Source organism: Oncorhynchus nerka, linkage group LG19 (genome assembly GCF_034236695.1).
Source record: "Oncorhynchus nerka isolate Pitt River linkage group LG19, Oner_Uvic_2.0, whole genome shotgun sequence".
In the NCBI taxonomy this organism is placed as follows: domain Eukaryota; kingdom Metazoa; phylum Chordata; class Actinopteri; order Salmoniformes; family Salmonidae; genus Oncorhynchus; species Oncorhynchus nerka.
In genome coordinates, this window is record NC_088414.1 from 28,723,090 (window position 1) to 28,739,666 (window position 16,577).

At 41.1% G+C, this 16,577-nt stretch overlaps 2 protein-coding genes across 2 annotated transcripts; both read left to right on the forward strand.

The window, feature by feature from the left end:
* Window positions 1-1,195: 1,195 nt before the first annotated feature.
* On the forward strand, window positions 1,196-6,261 carry LOC115101314 (amino acid transporter heavy chain SLC3A2). The gene is made up of 9 exons (XM_029620700.2): window positions 1,196-1,326; window positions 2,174-2,417; window positions 2,545-2,735; window positions 3,807-3,980; window positions 4,110-4,204; window positions 4,310-4,446; window positions 4,728-5,043; window positions 5,186-5,248; window positions 5,331-6,261. Exons 2-9 carry the CDS (start codon window positions 2,200-2,202, stop codon window positions 5,676-5,678), a joined length of 1,542 nt encoding a protein of 513 aa, XP_029476560.1. The 5' UTR covers window positions 1,196-1,326; window positions 2,174-2,199; the 3' UTR covers window positions 5,679-6,261.
* Window positions 6,262-7,899: 1,638 nt separating this feature from the next.
* On the forward strand, window positions 7,900-12,498 carry LOC115101315 (calmodulin-1). Its single transcript, XM_029620702.2, has 6 exons — window positions 7,900-8,280; window positions 9,422-9,452; window positions 9,551-9,694; window positions 9,850-9,956; window positions 10,193-10,328; window positions 11,426-12,498. Exons 1-6 carry the CDS (start codon window positions 8,278-8,280, stop codon window positions 11,452-11,454), a joined length of 450 nt encoding a protein of 149 aa, XP_029476562.1. The 5' UTR covers window positions 7,900-8,277; the 3' UTR covers window positions 11,455-12,498.
* Window positions 12,499-16,577: the final 4,079 nt, after the last annotated feature.

Genomic DNA, 16,577 nt, shown 5'->3' on the forward strand with positions numbered 1-16,577 from the left:
CTCCGCTATGTTTACATGATACCGGACACACCTCAGCCTCTGACCTCCAGAGGGAGGGACATGGGCTTATAGAGGGACTGTATTTTGTTTAGTGTTTTCCTGTATTGTATGTATTGTTATTTTACTGCTGCTCTTTAATTATTTGTTTCTTTTATTTCTTATTTTTTGACTTATCTATTTTTTACTTAACACATATTTTTCTTACAACTGCATTGTTGGTTAAGGGCTTGTAAGTAAGCATTTCACTGTAAGGTCTACTACATCTGTTGTATTCGGCGTATGTGACAAATACAATTCAATTTGATTTGAAATAGGCCTATAATCTAAAGAATGTGGCCTGGCGGACATTTTAGATGCATTACAGCAAGTATGGTTACCTGGCTCCTGTGTGGCGCAGAGGTCTAAAGCACTACATCTCAGTGCTAGAGGCATCACTACAGACCCTGGTTCGATCCCAGGCTGTATCACAACTGTCCGTGATCGGGAGTCCCAAAGGGTGGCGCACTATTTGCTATACTCTACCATACTGCAAATGGAAATAGGTGAAAAGCTCCATACAACCTCTGCCTACAACAGTTTCACTGCATTATCAGAGGATATATTCTGCTGAATAGTGATGTCTGTAATCTTGGGAGATAACAAGACATTACTCTTATCACTGCAGAGTCTGTGAGGGGATTACAAGATGAGAATGTATCTTGTAGATTGGACAGAACTGTGTCAACATAGAACAATATGCAGAAACTTGATCATTAACGATATAATTTCCATACATTGGTCCATAATTAATTCAAGTGGTGTTTTCTTCATCTCTTCTTTGTCTTAAAAATAGATGTTGTAATCAAGATTGTTTTAAAATTATTCTAGTCATTGCATTGATTGGTGGATGCAAATTAATATGAAGAAATATTCCCTGAATTATCTTGAGAATAACACAAACACGACCAAGGAGTCTGGAGTCCAAAAACACAAAGAGGGGTTATGAACACAGGAGATTGTTGCGGACCCTTAAGGTGGACTTTCTTTATCAAACGCAAACATTTGAATTCCCAAACCATGAAATGCAAGTCGACTTTAACTCTCATTTAGAGCACACTTGCAAAGTTAACGAAGTTGTGTTAACGTGATCAAACTCATCATAATTGATCAATCTGCAAATTGCGATGTTGGCCCTTCCTTAAAATTGGGCGGTTGGGAGGCTACTGACGCCTACAGTGCTATATAAATAGCGCATTACTGCGGCCGTGGATAAACCATTTTTCTCAGCATTAAGGTTAACCTGAAGGCGAATTGAAAACTATTTACGCGACCAGTTATCTTCACCAGGTAAGAATGGATTGCTTATTCGGTTCATGCAGGTGAATATCTCAAATTGCGGGTGTTTTCATTAGCCATATCCTACACAGATACTATATGTAATCATTGGATTGTTCAGTGACTGAACTTCAACCGTTTGTACCCCACTAAAATCACTGAAAGTGTCGTTACATTTAACTAATCTGGTGACAATTTAGAAAATAGTTTATGGTATAGTACCTTTTCTGTTTTCAGTTTGTGGTGTGCCTTAGCCCTTAGTCTGGTGCCTTCACTAGAATAAAACTGGACCAATCCTGTTAACGCACACGAGATTAGGCCTACAAACCTGCCATAGGCTACAATGTATACAATGTTGTCTACTGTAAAAATCAAACCAACGAACCATTGAATGAAGACGTTACTTACATTCGTTATCTAATGAAATTGTTTAGGTAGGTGGCAATTGCTTTAACATTTAACCCTCATATGTTCAATCTAAGCGATGTGAATGTAACTCCTTTCGCCCGCCTGGCTCAGAGTCCAGATATATTAGCCCATTTCTGTCATATATAACATCGTAATTTACATATTTGCCCGCTTGGTCCTTGTTTAAAATTGAAGGGTGATGCAATTCTTCGTCAAATTGCAATTGTATTAGACCATCGTTTGCGCATGTGCGTGACAGCTGTGTTCGAGAGCGTCAAACACATGTTTCATGAGTAAATTATGACTGACTGACAAACAAAATGTTGTAGTTATTTAGGATGAAAGGTGATTTGTAGAGCAGTCAGTCTCAATTTACATTTAAAGTCGTTGGCATTGTCGAGCGCGGCCACAGACACTACTTACTCAGCAACACTCCTTTCTTTTTATAAAGAAAATCTCAATTGAACCAACGTCACAATGAGTAAGGACACCGAGGTAGACATGAAGGATGTGGAGCTCAATGATATGGACCAGGAGAAGCAGCCGATGACGGGCGGGGCAGCGAACGGGGATTCTGGTTCTCCCACTTGCACGGAGAAGAACGGCAGCGTTAACGTGAAAATGCCCGAGGAGACCGAGACTAAATTTACCGGTTTATCCAAAGAGGAACTCCTCAGAGTCGCTGGAACACCAGGGTAAGAACTATTAAGATGTATGCAATAGACCGGCTTATTAAAAAATAGCTAATGGTGGTTCGCAATGTAAACATTTAGGGTATAATATTGCATTACTAAACAATCTTGGTCCCTTCATCACCTAAAGGTGGGTCCGGACAAGATGGGCCCTTCTGATTCTGTTCTGGCTGGGCTGGCTGGGGATGCTGGCTGGAGCTGTGGCCATCATTGTTCAAGCACCTCGCTGCAAAGACATTCCTGCCATGAACTGGTGGAATTATGGACCTCTGTACCAAATTGGAAATGTGCAAGCTTTCAGCGAGTCCCAGAATCTAAAGGGTAAGAGCCCCTGAAAGGGTTAGTGATGAAACCCAGTATGTTAGTATGGTAGGTAGTGTGTTGAAGGTTCAGACCAGTGTTTATTTCTTCGAGCAATGTGACGAGACATGAGATTTTAAAATAGTCTGCTTTAGCTTCCAAGTGTGTGCCCATAGTATTCTCAGAATTGGGGTCATTTATTGTACGTGAACACGTTTACTACTTCCTTGACTCCGCTCCAGGGGATTGTGGGGGGGGGGGCTCTTTAAGCGTCCTACTGAACCAGCAGAATCCTGCCTCCTACACCCTAAGCTGACTGGTTTGGCATGTTTCTTGTTTGGGGGGTATTAAGGTGTCTGCATGCTTCAGTCCGGTGGGCCGAAGTCTAACGAGTGTGCTCGCCTACTACCGAGCACACTCGTAGTAGGTGAGCGTTCTCGCTTTAAGAACGCTCACCTACTAGAAGAAGTGCCAATCGTTCTATTTGAGACTCCGTTGCCAGTATACAGTTCCTCAACATAGTCAGAATTACTCTAAGATATCTCAAGGAATCTGTAATTAATTTGGACATTTTTGCAGAGGAGAGCTTAGTTGTGCAATTTGACATATAATCAAGATTGGTGCAGTATTTCTCAATGGAGAAAATGTGCATTAAAACGAGTTCTCTCATTGGACTATAGACTTTATTGACGAATCCCTACAGTTGCCCGATCATGGGTGTCGACTTGGGCTCCCAAACTTAGGCTGGCCTTGAGGAAAAAGTGTGGCCGAACAGCCGAAAAAACCCTTAATGACGTCCAAATCGTCATAATATGTACACACTCTTCCAAACTGTTTTGGCTTGGAAGCATGCAGACACCTTTAGTCATATTCCAAGAACTGGACTACATGATGGCTGCCTGAAACAACTTGTTTTTGTTTGTGGGAGCGCAGCTACAACGCCAGTGGGTGGTTACACACTGAGAATGAACAGATTGTTTAACAAAGGATTTCAAGGATAAATGTTTATTTATTTTTATCCAGATGTTGTACATTCAATAAAGAAACGGATGTATGGCCACTTTCAGTAAGCAGTTTTCTACTGTGTAACAGGTGTGGAGGACAAGATTGACCGTCTGAGCCAGCTGAAGGTTAAAGGTCTGGTCATTGGGCCCATCCATGTTGCCCCCTTAGACAACCTTGTGAGCCTGAACTTTGAGGAGATCTCCTCTGACGTTGGCAATCTGGAACAGTTCAAAGGCCTCATTACAGCTGCACACAAGAAGAGTGAGTGTAGCCCCTTTTTTATTTCGTCCCTTCATTTGATGTCCTTTCAATTGTAGTCTCTTGAAACTACTCATTGGTTTGGCAGTGGTCTGTGGTTCAGGTGGATTAACTCTCTCCCCTCTCTGACAGGCATCAATGTGATCCTGGATCTGACTCCCTACTATCTGGGAAGTGGACCATGGTTCACTAATGTTAGTGTCACAAATGTTGCTGAGCGACTCAAGGTAATTTGTAGTGTCTCTTCTCAGTGAACTCATTAAATCTACTCAGTCAGTCCCAATTGAATGTGAGTTCATCAATCTAATGTGTGAACGGTCTTTCCTCCCCAGTCTGCCCTGGTGTTCTGGCTGAACCAAGGTGTGGATGGGATCCAGCTGTCTGGTGTAGAGCGTGTGTCCAGTGTAGTTCCGTCTCTTTGGGCTGACATTCGAGCCATTGTCCAGAATGGGACTGAGGGAACGAGAAGGTGAGCACATGTCCACAATTATGTACATCACTCCCTTAGAACTCAACTGGGCATCTCAGTAAATTGTTATGCTTTGGAGCCACCTCGTGGTTTAATGATTGTATTGTTTCGTCACATTTTCATCCTCTACAAAATGGCTATTGGCTAACTTGGGGTGTAAGCTGCACTGACTGCTACTTAAAGAGCTGATACTGTATCTTGCTTCTTTTACAATGGGTACATTAGACTTGTGTGTGTATATATAACATTAATTCCTTTCCTAATGTGGTCTTTTTGCTCAGGATTCTGATTGGAGTGACTGAGAAGACCTCTGCTGTTGGAGTCTCTGAACTGCTTAACTCCACTGGGGTGGACCTACTCCTATCCGGGGCCCTCAGGTCTAAGAGCATGACCGCTATGGATCGTGCGCAGACTGTCCAGCAGCTGCTCTCTTCTCACAACCAGACCCAGCTGGCCTGGAACATTGGGGACAGGAAGGAGGGTCACCTGGCCACACTGGTGGGCCCAGACATGGTGAACTTCAACCAGATGCTCCTGTTCACACTGCCTGGAACCCCAGTGTTCAACTATGGGGATGAGATTGCCCTGGCTGATGCGGTGAGCAGGGGTTTTCCATAACTAATGTATCATAAAACAAATGTCAGCTTTAGCCTTGGAGAGATTCACACTTTAAAAAATAAATAAAAGCTTGTCTAAATTTGTATGGGTACCAAATGTATTGATTGTCTTTCTATAACAGGATACAAAGTCCCCTAAGATGCTGTGGGATCCACTCGAAGATGAGACAAATGGAACTGCTAAGGTAAATAGGATGCTAATGACAATATTAATTAAACTGTTAGAAAGGCAAAGCAATTCAAATATTTTATTCCTGCCACCCTCAGGAGGAGAAAGAACAGAGGCTCTCCTGCCGTTCCTTCTTCAAGACTCTGAGTGAACTGCGTGGAAAAGAGCGTTCCCTGCAGCATGGGGACTACATTCCCCTCTTCAATTCAACCTCTGCCCTTGCTTACCTCCGCCAGTGGGACCAGAGTGGGCGCTATGTCGCTGCCTTCAACTGGGGCAGCGACGCAGTGACCCTTCAGCTGTCCCACCCTGACCTGCCTGCTCAGGCTGTGGTCCAGGTGAGCACAGACCAGGTCAACCTGGCCCCCGACAGTACTGTTGCACTCTCTGCGTTGGAGCTAGGCCCAGGCCAGGCTGTCCTGCTACAGTTCCCCTACATAGCCTAGAAAGAGGAGAGATCCCAGCACCATCTGTGTGGGCACTGATAAAGTAGTCGTCACTTATTTTTTTGTATTTACATTTTCTAGGGAATTCTGTTACTTTAATGGGGTATAAAGTCTGAGTCATTCAAATGGCCATAGCATTTTAGCATGCACTGATCAATATATTTTACTTTAACTCCTAGACCATAAACTGCTGTGAATTAGTCCTGTATTCTAGAATACTGTGTTGGTCAGACCTACAAACACCTGTACACATCGCAAGCACCAATCAACACTTCTGCAACTATCGGTCTTTCTTGCTGTTACTGAAAATACATTCCAGACCATGAAATGCAATGTTTGAATTTATCATTTTAAAAATGTATTTTATTGTTGTTTTTTTTTAAGTTGTCTTTTCAGGCCATGGTTGGCCTCTTACTGAAATGTTATAAATGTTTCTTACATGTTTCAAGAATGATCACTTATCTGATGTTGATTGCTTTGGCAGCAGAAGGTGTAAAACACATGAACGGTGGAGGGGCTTAAACTCCTACTAAATTAAATTGGCATGATATAAAATGAGGGGGAAATAAACAACTGAATACAACCTTTACTAGTCTGTTTTTATTTAGGCTAGTGTGTGCTTCCAATGGTGTGGGGAAATCTAAACCTGAGGTTAAACATTAAAGCTAGCCCTCTGCACTTGAACATCTCTTATTGGTATCAGGTGGCCCTTAAATGCCTACATTTAAACTTGGTACATGCAGGAGCTCTGTCTCACCTGACAATTTTGACACTACTTAAACATTTATCTACCAACGCTGCTTTTGACAGACAGTGACTGCTCCTGTTTGCACCCACAGAAGTTGGTCAAGAGTTAGTGATTGAGTACTGAACTAATATAAAAGCATTTGAGTGTTAATCTATAATAGAAATGCATACTTGTTGATTAGCTGGGACTGGGGGGGGTGGAATCAATTATGTACACGCCATTGGCCTAGTTTCTATTAGAAAGGGGGGGAAAAGATTATCTGTTGTGCACTCTTCATGAAATGGTTCTAAATTTAGCTGCTTGACACCGTTCACAAGGTCCCAAAACTCTACACTATATACTACTAGTGTGGTTTGTGTATAAACTAAACCTCTATCACAAACACTTAGACATGGCAAACTACCCCTTACTTGGGTTTTAATGGTGCACACTGTTAGAATACTGAAAAGCATATGCTTTTGAATGGATGTCTGATCTAATCACTACACCGATCTCAATGGTTGTAGTTGTCATGTAAGGATGAGTAATGGGGGGAGGGGGTTAGGGGAGAATGCATCAGTCTGATGACTGAGGGGTATGAAAATGGAGCCTAGTTACTAACACCAGATCTGCTGAACAAAAATTTCAGCAGAGGGATGAGAAGACCTTGATGCTGAAAGCAGCAATGAATCTTAAAATTATTTTTGTTATTAAGGCTTTTTCTTCCTGTCTAATTTTGTGTCAGGTAGTCCTGAGGGTGCTAGCATTCAACCTTGATGTAGTGCTCTCCTTGAGATGTTCTTGTCTGTTTTCTATTATGTCATGATTTGTGTGGACTCTAGGAAGAGTAGCTGCTTCTTCTCACAACAGCTAATGGGGATTCTAAAATACCAATACCTTCCAGGAATTGCAATGAGGTGTATAGCTCTTATCTTTCTCAAACTCTTTTTCTTAATTGGGGTCACATTGACTCTAAAATAATCTGTTCTGTGTTGAGTTGGACTTAAAATGTACCATCTCAAGTTATCAAGAGCATTTTCATTGTTCTCTAGTCTAGACATGCACAGTTTAGGGCCTACAGGTATTCTATCCCTAAACAGGTCCCTTCCTACTATAGCAAAAATGTCATCTGACTAAAGGGCTTCTTTGATAAAATCCCGAACTATCCCTTTAAGATTGGAACAGCCTTTACACTCTCTGGGAAGACTTCTGGTCATCACTAGTTACCACCGCCACAAAGTCATAAACCCCGCCCATTTCTACAATTTATCGCAATGTGATTTCAAACCTTAACCACACTGCTAATCTAAAACGCAAATTTTTGTTTTCATTCATTTTTATGCTGTGGTAATTTGTGGAAACTCTCCCTGGCGCATTGCAGGTGGCTGAAAACCAATCTAGTCCGGTTTACTGGGTCAGCTGATGTGCGCCGTTGATCTCTCTCTATAACGTCCTGGGCTAGTTCATACAAACAAAGACAGAATTTACATTTCCTAGAAATAGAGAATGAGCATTATGTAGTTGGTTTTCAAATACAAACGTTTTCAACGATTGGATACTTTGAAACGCGACTTTTAAGTGAATGATAAAATTGAGAATAGTCCACGTTGCAGATAAATCAAAATTGTGCCGCTCGATCTTTAAAATAAATAAATATACTATATTATGTATATTTTTAAATATATATATATTCGGTGCGCGGACACCATAGTTGCTAGGGAGTGCAGTGTCCTGTTTAAAATCTAAACCAAAGCGGATTGATACACAATTTGAAGCGGCAAAGAGCGCGTAGGACTGTAGTACACTTGATTATCATATTTATCAAGTCGTTGTTAGGTACAGTAGGTAGTAAGATCAAATCAACATATCAAAATGGTAAGTTCCCTTTGCTGTACATTTAAAAAAATTAAATACACATTTTGGATGAATATAATTGGCGTTTAGCCAGGTATAGTACTAGAGCAATCTAGCTAACTGGCTAGCAAGCTACACTACATGGCTAGATAATGTGTTGGCTTGGTTGCTTTCTAACTGCGATTGATTAGCTAGTTAGCTAAGCACAGCATACTGTAGGTTACTCACAACATTATGATGATGGCTAACGAGATACAGTAACGTTAATTACATGTGTTATGAATGTGGTAGCTAGTTATTTCTGCGTCAAATTCAGTCGTTAACAAGGCTGTTAGTTGTGTCCTACACAGACAGCCAGTTCCGCTACGACGAGGAAACGAACTACTATAACGTTAGCTAAAGTTAGTATGGCTGTTTGTCAAAACTATCCACCTTGGCTTGGTGTCGCTGTCGTCGTTGTTCCACATTAACATTCGATAGTTTTCAAGGCTAGTTAATTTACCTATACAGTCGCTAGTTAACTAGTTTTGTATAGTTAACTATTTTGGCTAGCCAGGTAGCTAACGTTAACTAGCTGGAACTGAGAGCTGGTCATGACTATAAATAATTTGAAGTAAGCTAGATAAACGTCCAATGTGACTTTTCGTAACAAACTAGGATCATTTATGCAGGATGTTCGGTAAATTAAAGTAACAGGTTAGGATAATTAGGTTAGGGTTAGCTAAATTAGCTAAAAATATATATTTTTAACGTTATTTTTATTAAAGCTGGATTGCTTCTAGACATGAACGTAACATCTGGAATTTGGCATTATGTCTATTTAACAGTTGGGTTCCTCAAAGTGTTGTAAACTAACGTTAGCTTCTTCAATGTCTTCCGAATTTGGTGAAGCAACGTTACTATATATTGTTCTGGCTAATTTCAGTTCCAGTGGGATATCCCCTGATCCAATGTGTTGCTTTCTAGGCCACTGTGCGGCAGCCTGATCAAACATTGGGGCAAATATGGTGCAAGATGGACTCATTTTTAGACAGAACATCACTTGCTAGCTAGCTAATAATGCGATGTTGCAACTGAAGATGGACGTATAGACGACTGAAGTGCAAAAAAGGGGAATCCAAAATCAAAAGGTGTCATTAATGATATTGTTTATTGCTTTCAGGCAGATCAACTGACAGAGGAACAAATTGCTGGTAAAGTGGCTGTATTTGCTCAAACATTACCAAGGAGTTTAGATGCTTTAGTCAGCATTATGGATGTGGAGAGTGACCTTCTACATTTTTTCATTCAGAGTTCAAAGAAGCCTTCTCGCTGTTCGATAAAGATGGAGATGGCACCATCACCACCAAAGAGCTGGGCACAGTGATGCGCTCGCTGGGACAGAACCCCACAGAGGCCGAGCTGCAGGACATGATAAATGAGGTGGATGCTGATGGTGAGAGACTTAAAAATGCTCTCCATCTCTCCCCCTCAGATTAGGGTGTTGATAATGTCCTGATGCAGTATCTGATTGGGATGAAAGACCTATTACATTGTAAAAAAACAAAAAAAACACTTGTTCCTGTGACAGCATTTTTCTGTCATCCACAGGAAATGGAACCATTGACTTCCCTGAGTTCCTGACCATGATGGCGAGGAAGATGAAGGACACTGACAGCGAGGAGGAAATCAGAGAAGCTTTCAGAGTCTTCGACAAGGTCAGCTAAACTGAGGAATGGAAGACTTTTCGATTATCTTAACGTGGCAAGTCATAGTAGTGCAAATACTAACCAATGGGTTTCATCACTCCCAATAGCTCTGTCTCAAACCTCTCCAGAGTTTCAAAATTCATAATTATTTGACATTTAATATTCAGAAATTGCTCAGTAATAAGATCTGCATGTTAGTTAACACTAAATTCGAACCCAAAAAATGAATTGATTTCTTGTTGCAGGACGGTAACGGCTATATCAGTGCTGCAGAGCTGCGTCACGTTATGACAAACCTTGGTGAGAAACTGACAGACGAGGAGGTGGATGAGATGATCCGGGAGGCTGATATCGATGGAGATGGACAGGTCAACTACGAAGGTCAGTTTTCCCGTCTTCTCTCTATCTAGTTTTACATTTATGTTAACCTGAACAACGTTGTATATTAGTCAGACAATTTAATTGTCCATTCACAAGCCAAGAAAGTACAAAACGAATGCTGTCACCCAATTTAATCCATTCAACATTCATGCATTCTAGCTTGCTTTGTTTTGTCGTCATAGCAATATATAAAGCAGGTTGTTTTAGGTGTTAGTGCTGCAGTTAGACAATGTTGTTCTCATTCCTCTGTTTGGGCAAGATGAAGTGGCTGAGTCAATTGTTACTGTAAAAAGGAACATTTTATTTTTGACTACCACATCCCCTTTGATCAATCATATCAGTGTTGGTAATCCTTCTGTTAGACAGACGTTGCTCTGCTACTTATATGTCCTAGTGTCCATTTTGTGTCTGTTAAAACAATCTGTTTAATGGTTTTAAAAGGCATCAATTGACAAATGTCACTGCAAATTATATTGCGATAATTAAATGTTTGGAAAATGGCTCCATATTATGAAGTGTGTGCACAGATGGAGCAAACTGTCGGGCCATGCTCATGAAAAGGTAAAACATTGAAGAATGTAATGACTGGCACGCAGCTGCAGAAATACATTTGATCTTCACATCAAGATATCGAAGTGTACACAGCCTTGCTCTCAACCACCACTTGAGGCATGGATAACAGAATAGAGCTCTGATGAAAAATTAAACATGGCATTATACCACAATTATTTGTGATACTAATGAACAGCCCCTTCAAAAACTTGCACATCAATTTGCAGTCTAGATTCCGTTAACTCGTGGTTGTGGAGATGGCTCCCAAATATTTGTAATAAAATAAGCTTTAAATCGCTGTCTCGAATATGGTCAGGCTCAATTCCTGTTGGGTATTGCATTTCTTCCGTGCTTGATATTTTGGAGGCACATTAGGCCACATATTTGGGTTCAGCTGTTCTTTGGGTTCCTCTTGTGCCGTGTGTCGATCACTTGTCAGCTAAGACACAAGTGGTATCTTATAGAATGTGAAGAATGGAGAACCATTTGCCAATGCAATGTATGCCTGCCTGCCTCCAAATGTTGGTCCCAATCTTGTCTTTCAGAATTTGTGCAGATGATGACGGCAAAATAATACCGTAAACCCAAAAGAACCCTTCACCACCAGACCAAACAGTGGACAACACACTCACTGTCAACACTCGACTGTCCTCTTATTTATTTATTTTTGCTTTGCATTTGGTTGCTTTCCCCCTTTGTCCATTTCGCTTGATTCAGGCTCATCTTGCAAAATCTGTTTTCTTTCATTGTTCCTCTCTTATGCTCTTTTCTTTGACATTTTCTGTTTTCTCTCAAGTAAAATATTTACATAAACATATACAAAAATTGTCGAAAACAAACGTGAACCATTTCAAGCTAAAATATATACAGGAAGAGAAATGCATGCTGTGTTACTTTGGGAATATTTTTGTGCTACACTGCTTGCATTGTTTTTTGTTTATTACATGGTCTATTCTCATGCCATTTACGGTTGTAGATATTTGCTAACTTTTAGAAATGCAAAATATTAACATGATGGGAGGTGACAGGATTTTAACAATAAAATAGACTAATGTACTTCCATGTGTGTATGCGCATGTTTTGGTAAAAAATGTTGATATGTACGTTTGGGTATAGCAGACATGGTTGTCCAAGGACTCCCCTGTGCAGTGCTGTATGCATATCTCCATTATGTCCTGACATTAAACATTTTGAAAATGTTCTTATGCTAGAGCAGGGGTGTGTTCATTATGCTCATTCTGTTGCAAAATGTTTTTGATTAAACTGCGAACAGAACATCTTGTGTTTTGGTTAATTGGTTTCCCTAATGAAAGCCCCTGGTCTTTCTGTTCAGCACCACCAGTCTCGTTTGAAATGATTTATGCTATTTTAACAATCCAGGAATGTTTTCATGTACATTTCACTTATGCGTAAAGATGTAAGGTATTACAATTTGTTTTGAATGGTTATGACCTAAGTGGCAAACTTCTGCTCTGAACAACTTTATGTACTATTCATTCCCCAAGCAAATGCCACTTGCCTTGTAATTGTGGTTTTAAAGGAACCCTGTACAAGAAAATAAATTTCCCCGTCTACTATTTTTGAAAATGTTATCTGTGGAAGGGTGAATACAAGTTGAGTCTGCTGATTGTGGTTTTGTACTGAACTTGTGTGTATGTGATTGAAGTCATGGTCTGTGTTGTCGCTGTCCTACCTATCTGATCATGCCATATTGCATATTTAACTTGACAACCTTTCATGTTATCCATATTTTAGTTTCCCCCTCCCATTCCTAAGTTTACTTTTTTACTGTCCATAAATGTTCTGTTAATGATCTTTTTTTTTTTTTCTTTTTTTTAATTGAAGACTTTGCCTGTTGTCATGTTCTTTCCCCTGCCCTTTAAAGTTGTGAGTTGTTTGGAGGAGAATGAGAGATTATGCATTCCATTGCTATTTAAACTCTTTGACCAGTGTTTCTATACCAAGATTCCTGCCTTTCATTTACAGTGCATTTAGAAAGTATTCAGACCTTTTGACATTGTTATGTTAGCCTTATTCTAAAATGTGTTAAATGTTTTTCCTCATCAATCTACACAATACCCCATAATGACAAAGAAAAAATAGTTTTTCAGATGTATTTGTTACATAAGTATTCGGATAGAAGCCACACCTCAGTAAAAGGCACATGACAGCCCGATTAAAGAACACCTAAAGAACTCAGACTGATGAAACCAAGATTGAACTCTTTGGCCTGAATGCCAAGAGTCACATCTGGAGGTAACCTGGCACCATCCCTACATTGAAGCATGGTGGTGGCAGCAGCATCGGTTCACATTACAACAGGACAACAAACCTAAGCACACAGCCAAGACAAAGCAGGAGTGGCTTCGGGACTTTGAATGTCTTTGAATGTCCTTGAGTGGCCCAGACATGAACCCGATCGAACATCTCTGGAGAGACCTGAAAATAGCTGTACAGTGATGCTCCCATCCAACCTGAAAGAGCTTGAGGATCAGCAGAGAAGAATGGGAGAAACTCCCCAAATCAGGTGTGCCAAGCTTGTAGCGTCATACCGAAGTAGACTTGAGGCTGTAATCGCTGCCAAAGGTGCTTCAACAAAGTACTGAGTAAAGTGTGTGAGTACTTTTGTAAATGTGATATTTCTGTTATAATAAGTATATTACAAAGTGAGTACACCCCTCACATTTTTATAAATATTTGAGTATATCTTTTCATGTGACAACACTGAAGAAATGACACTGCTACAATGTAAAGTAGTGAGTGTTCAGCTTGTATAACAGTGTAAATTTGCTGTCCCCTCAAGGGAAGGGATCATGCTCTGCTTCAGTATGTCACAGTACATGTTGGCATTCATGGTTCCCTCAATGAACTGTAGCTTCCCAGTGCCGGCAGCACTCATGCAGCCCCAGACCATGACACCCCCACCACCATGCTTGACTGTAGGCAAGACACACTTGTCTTTGTACTCCTCACCTGGTTGCCGCCACACACGCTTGACACCATCTGAACCAAATAAGTTTATATTGGTCTCATCAGACCACAGGACATGGTTCCAGTAATCAATGTCCTTAGTCTGCTTGTCTTCAGCAAACTGTTTGCGGGATTTCTTGTGCATCATGTTTAGAATAGGCTTCCTTCTGGGACAACAGCCATGCAGACCGATTTGATGCAGTGTACCGCGCATGGTCTGAGCACTGACAGGCTGACCCACCACCCCTTCAACCTCTGCACCAATGCTGGCAGCACTCATAAGTCTATTTCCCAAAGACAACATCTGGATATGACGCTGAGCACGTGAACTCAACTTCTTTGGTCGACCATGGCCAGGCCTGTTCTGAGTGGAACCTGTCCAGTTAAACCGCTGTATGGTCTTGGCCACCGTGCTGCAGCTCAGTTTCTGGGTCTTAGCAATCTTCATATAGCCCAGGCCATCTTTATGTAGAGCAACAATTCTTTTTTTCAGATCCTCAGCGAGTTCTTTGCCATGAAGTGCCATGTTGAACTTCCAGTGACCAGTCAGTATGAGGGAGTGTGAGAGCGATGACATCAAATTTAACACACCTGCTCCCCATTCACACCTGAGACCTTGTAACACTAACGAGTCACATGACACCGGGGAGGGAAAATGGCTAATTGGGCCCAATTTGGACATTTTCACTTAGGTGTGTACTCACTTTTGTTGCCAGCGGTTTAGACATTAATCGCTGTGTGTTGATTTATTTTGAGGGGACAGCAAATTTACACTGTTATACAAGCTGTACACACTACTTTACATTGTAGCAAAGTGTCATTTCTTCAGTATTGTCACATGAAAAGATATACTCAAATATTTACAAAAATGTGAGGGGTGTACTCACTTTTGTGATACAATTTTTGCTTTGCCGTTGTTGGGTATTTGTAGATTGATGAAGGGGGGATAAACCCCATTTCAACCAGTTTAGAATAAGACTGTAACGTAACAATGTGAAAAAAGTCCAGCGGTGGGAATGCTTTCCAAATGCACTATATACTCGTACTGTGCAATGAAAGCAAGTGTTTGACAATTCTATCAAGAATATGGACAGACAGTATTTGACCTTGTATCTCTATTCTGTCAAGTTTTAATATCGCAACATTTAGTTGCACATTTGCAAAATATCTTTAGTTGGTAATGTTGTGCAATAGTAGTGCATCTTGTGTTTATGGTCTGTACCTAGTTGAAAATCAATTATGTATGTCTATTGGCTAGGGGCGGAGGAAACACACAGTATGCTAACCTGGTAACTAGAGACTTTACAAATCCTAATGATCTCTTCAATGCATAATGAATACCAGAACTATACAGTGCATTTGGAATGTATTCAGACGCCTTGGCCTTTTCCACATTTTGTTATGTTACAGCCTTGTTTTAATATTGATTACATTTTTTCCCCTCAATCTAAACACAATACCCCACAATGACTCGAAATTGAGCTCAGGTGCATCCTGTTTCCATTGATCATCCTTGATGTTTCTACAACTTGACTGGAGTCCACTTGTGGTAAATTAAATTGATTGGACATGATTTGGAAAGGCACACACTTGTCTATATAAGGTCCCACAGTTGGCCGTGCATGTTAGCCAAAATCCAAGCCATGTGGTTGAAGGAATTGTCCTTCGAGCTCTGAGACAGGATTGTGTCGAGGGATAGATCTGGGGAAGGGCACCAAAAAATGTCTGCAGCATGGAAGGTCCCCAAGAACACAGTGGCCTCCATCATTCTTAAATGGAATAATGTTGGAGCCACCAAGACTCTTCCTAGAGCTGGACGCCTGGCCAAACTTGAGTTATCAGGGGAGAAGGGCCAAGAACCTGATGGTCACTTACAGAGCTCTCTGTGGAGATGGTAGCACCTTCTAGATGGACAAACATCTCTGCAGCACTCCACAATCAAGCCTTTATGTTAGAGTGGCCAGACGGAAGCCACTCCTCAGTAAAATGCACATGACCACCTGCTTGGAGTTTGCCAAAAGGCACCTAAATACTCTAAGACCATGAGAAACAAGATTCTCTGGTCTGATGAAACTAAGATTGAACTCTTCGGCCTGAATGCCAAGCGTCACTTCTGATGGAGAACTGGCACCAGTCCTACGGTGAAGCATGGTGGTGGCAGCATCATGCTGTGGGAATGTTTTTCAGTGGTAGGAACTGGGAGACTAGCCAGGATCGAGGGGAAAGCTGAATGGAGCAAAGTACAGAGCGATCAATGATGAAAACCTGCTACAGAGTGCTCAGAAACTCAGACTGGGGCGAAGGTTTACCTTCCAGCAGGACAACGACCCTAAACACACAGCGAAGTCAACGCAGAAGTTGCTATGGGACAAGTCTGAATATCCTTGAGTGGCCCAGCCAGAGCCCGGACTTGAACCCGATCGAACATCTCTGGAGAGACCTGAAAATAGGCAGCAGCTCTCACCATCCAACCTGACAGAGATTGAGAAGATCTGCAGAGAAGAATGGAATAAACTCCCCAAATCAGGTGTGCCAAGCTTGTAGCTTCATACCCAAGAAGACTCAAGGCTGTAATCGCCACAAACGGTGCTTTAACAAAGTACTGAGTAAAGAGTCTGAATGCTTATGTAACTATGATATTTGCTAAAATAAAATAAAACTTTGTGATTATGGGGTATTGTGTGAAGATTGATGGGGGGAAAAACTAATTAATCCATTTTAGAATAC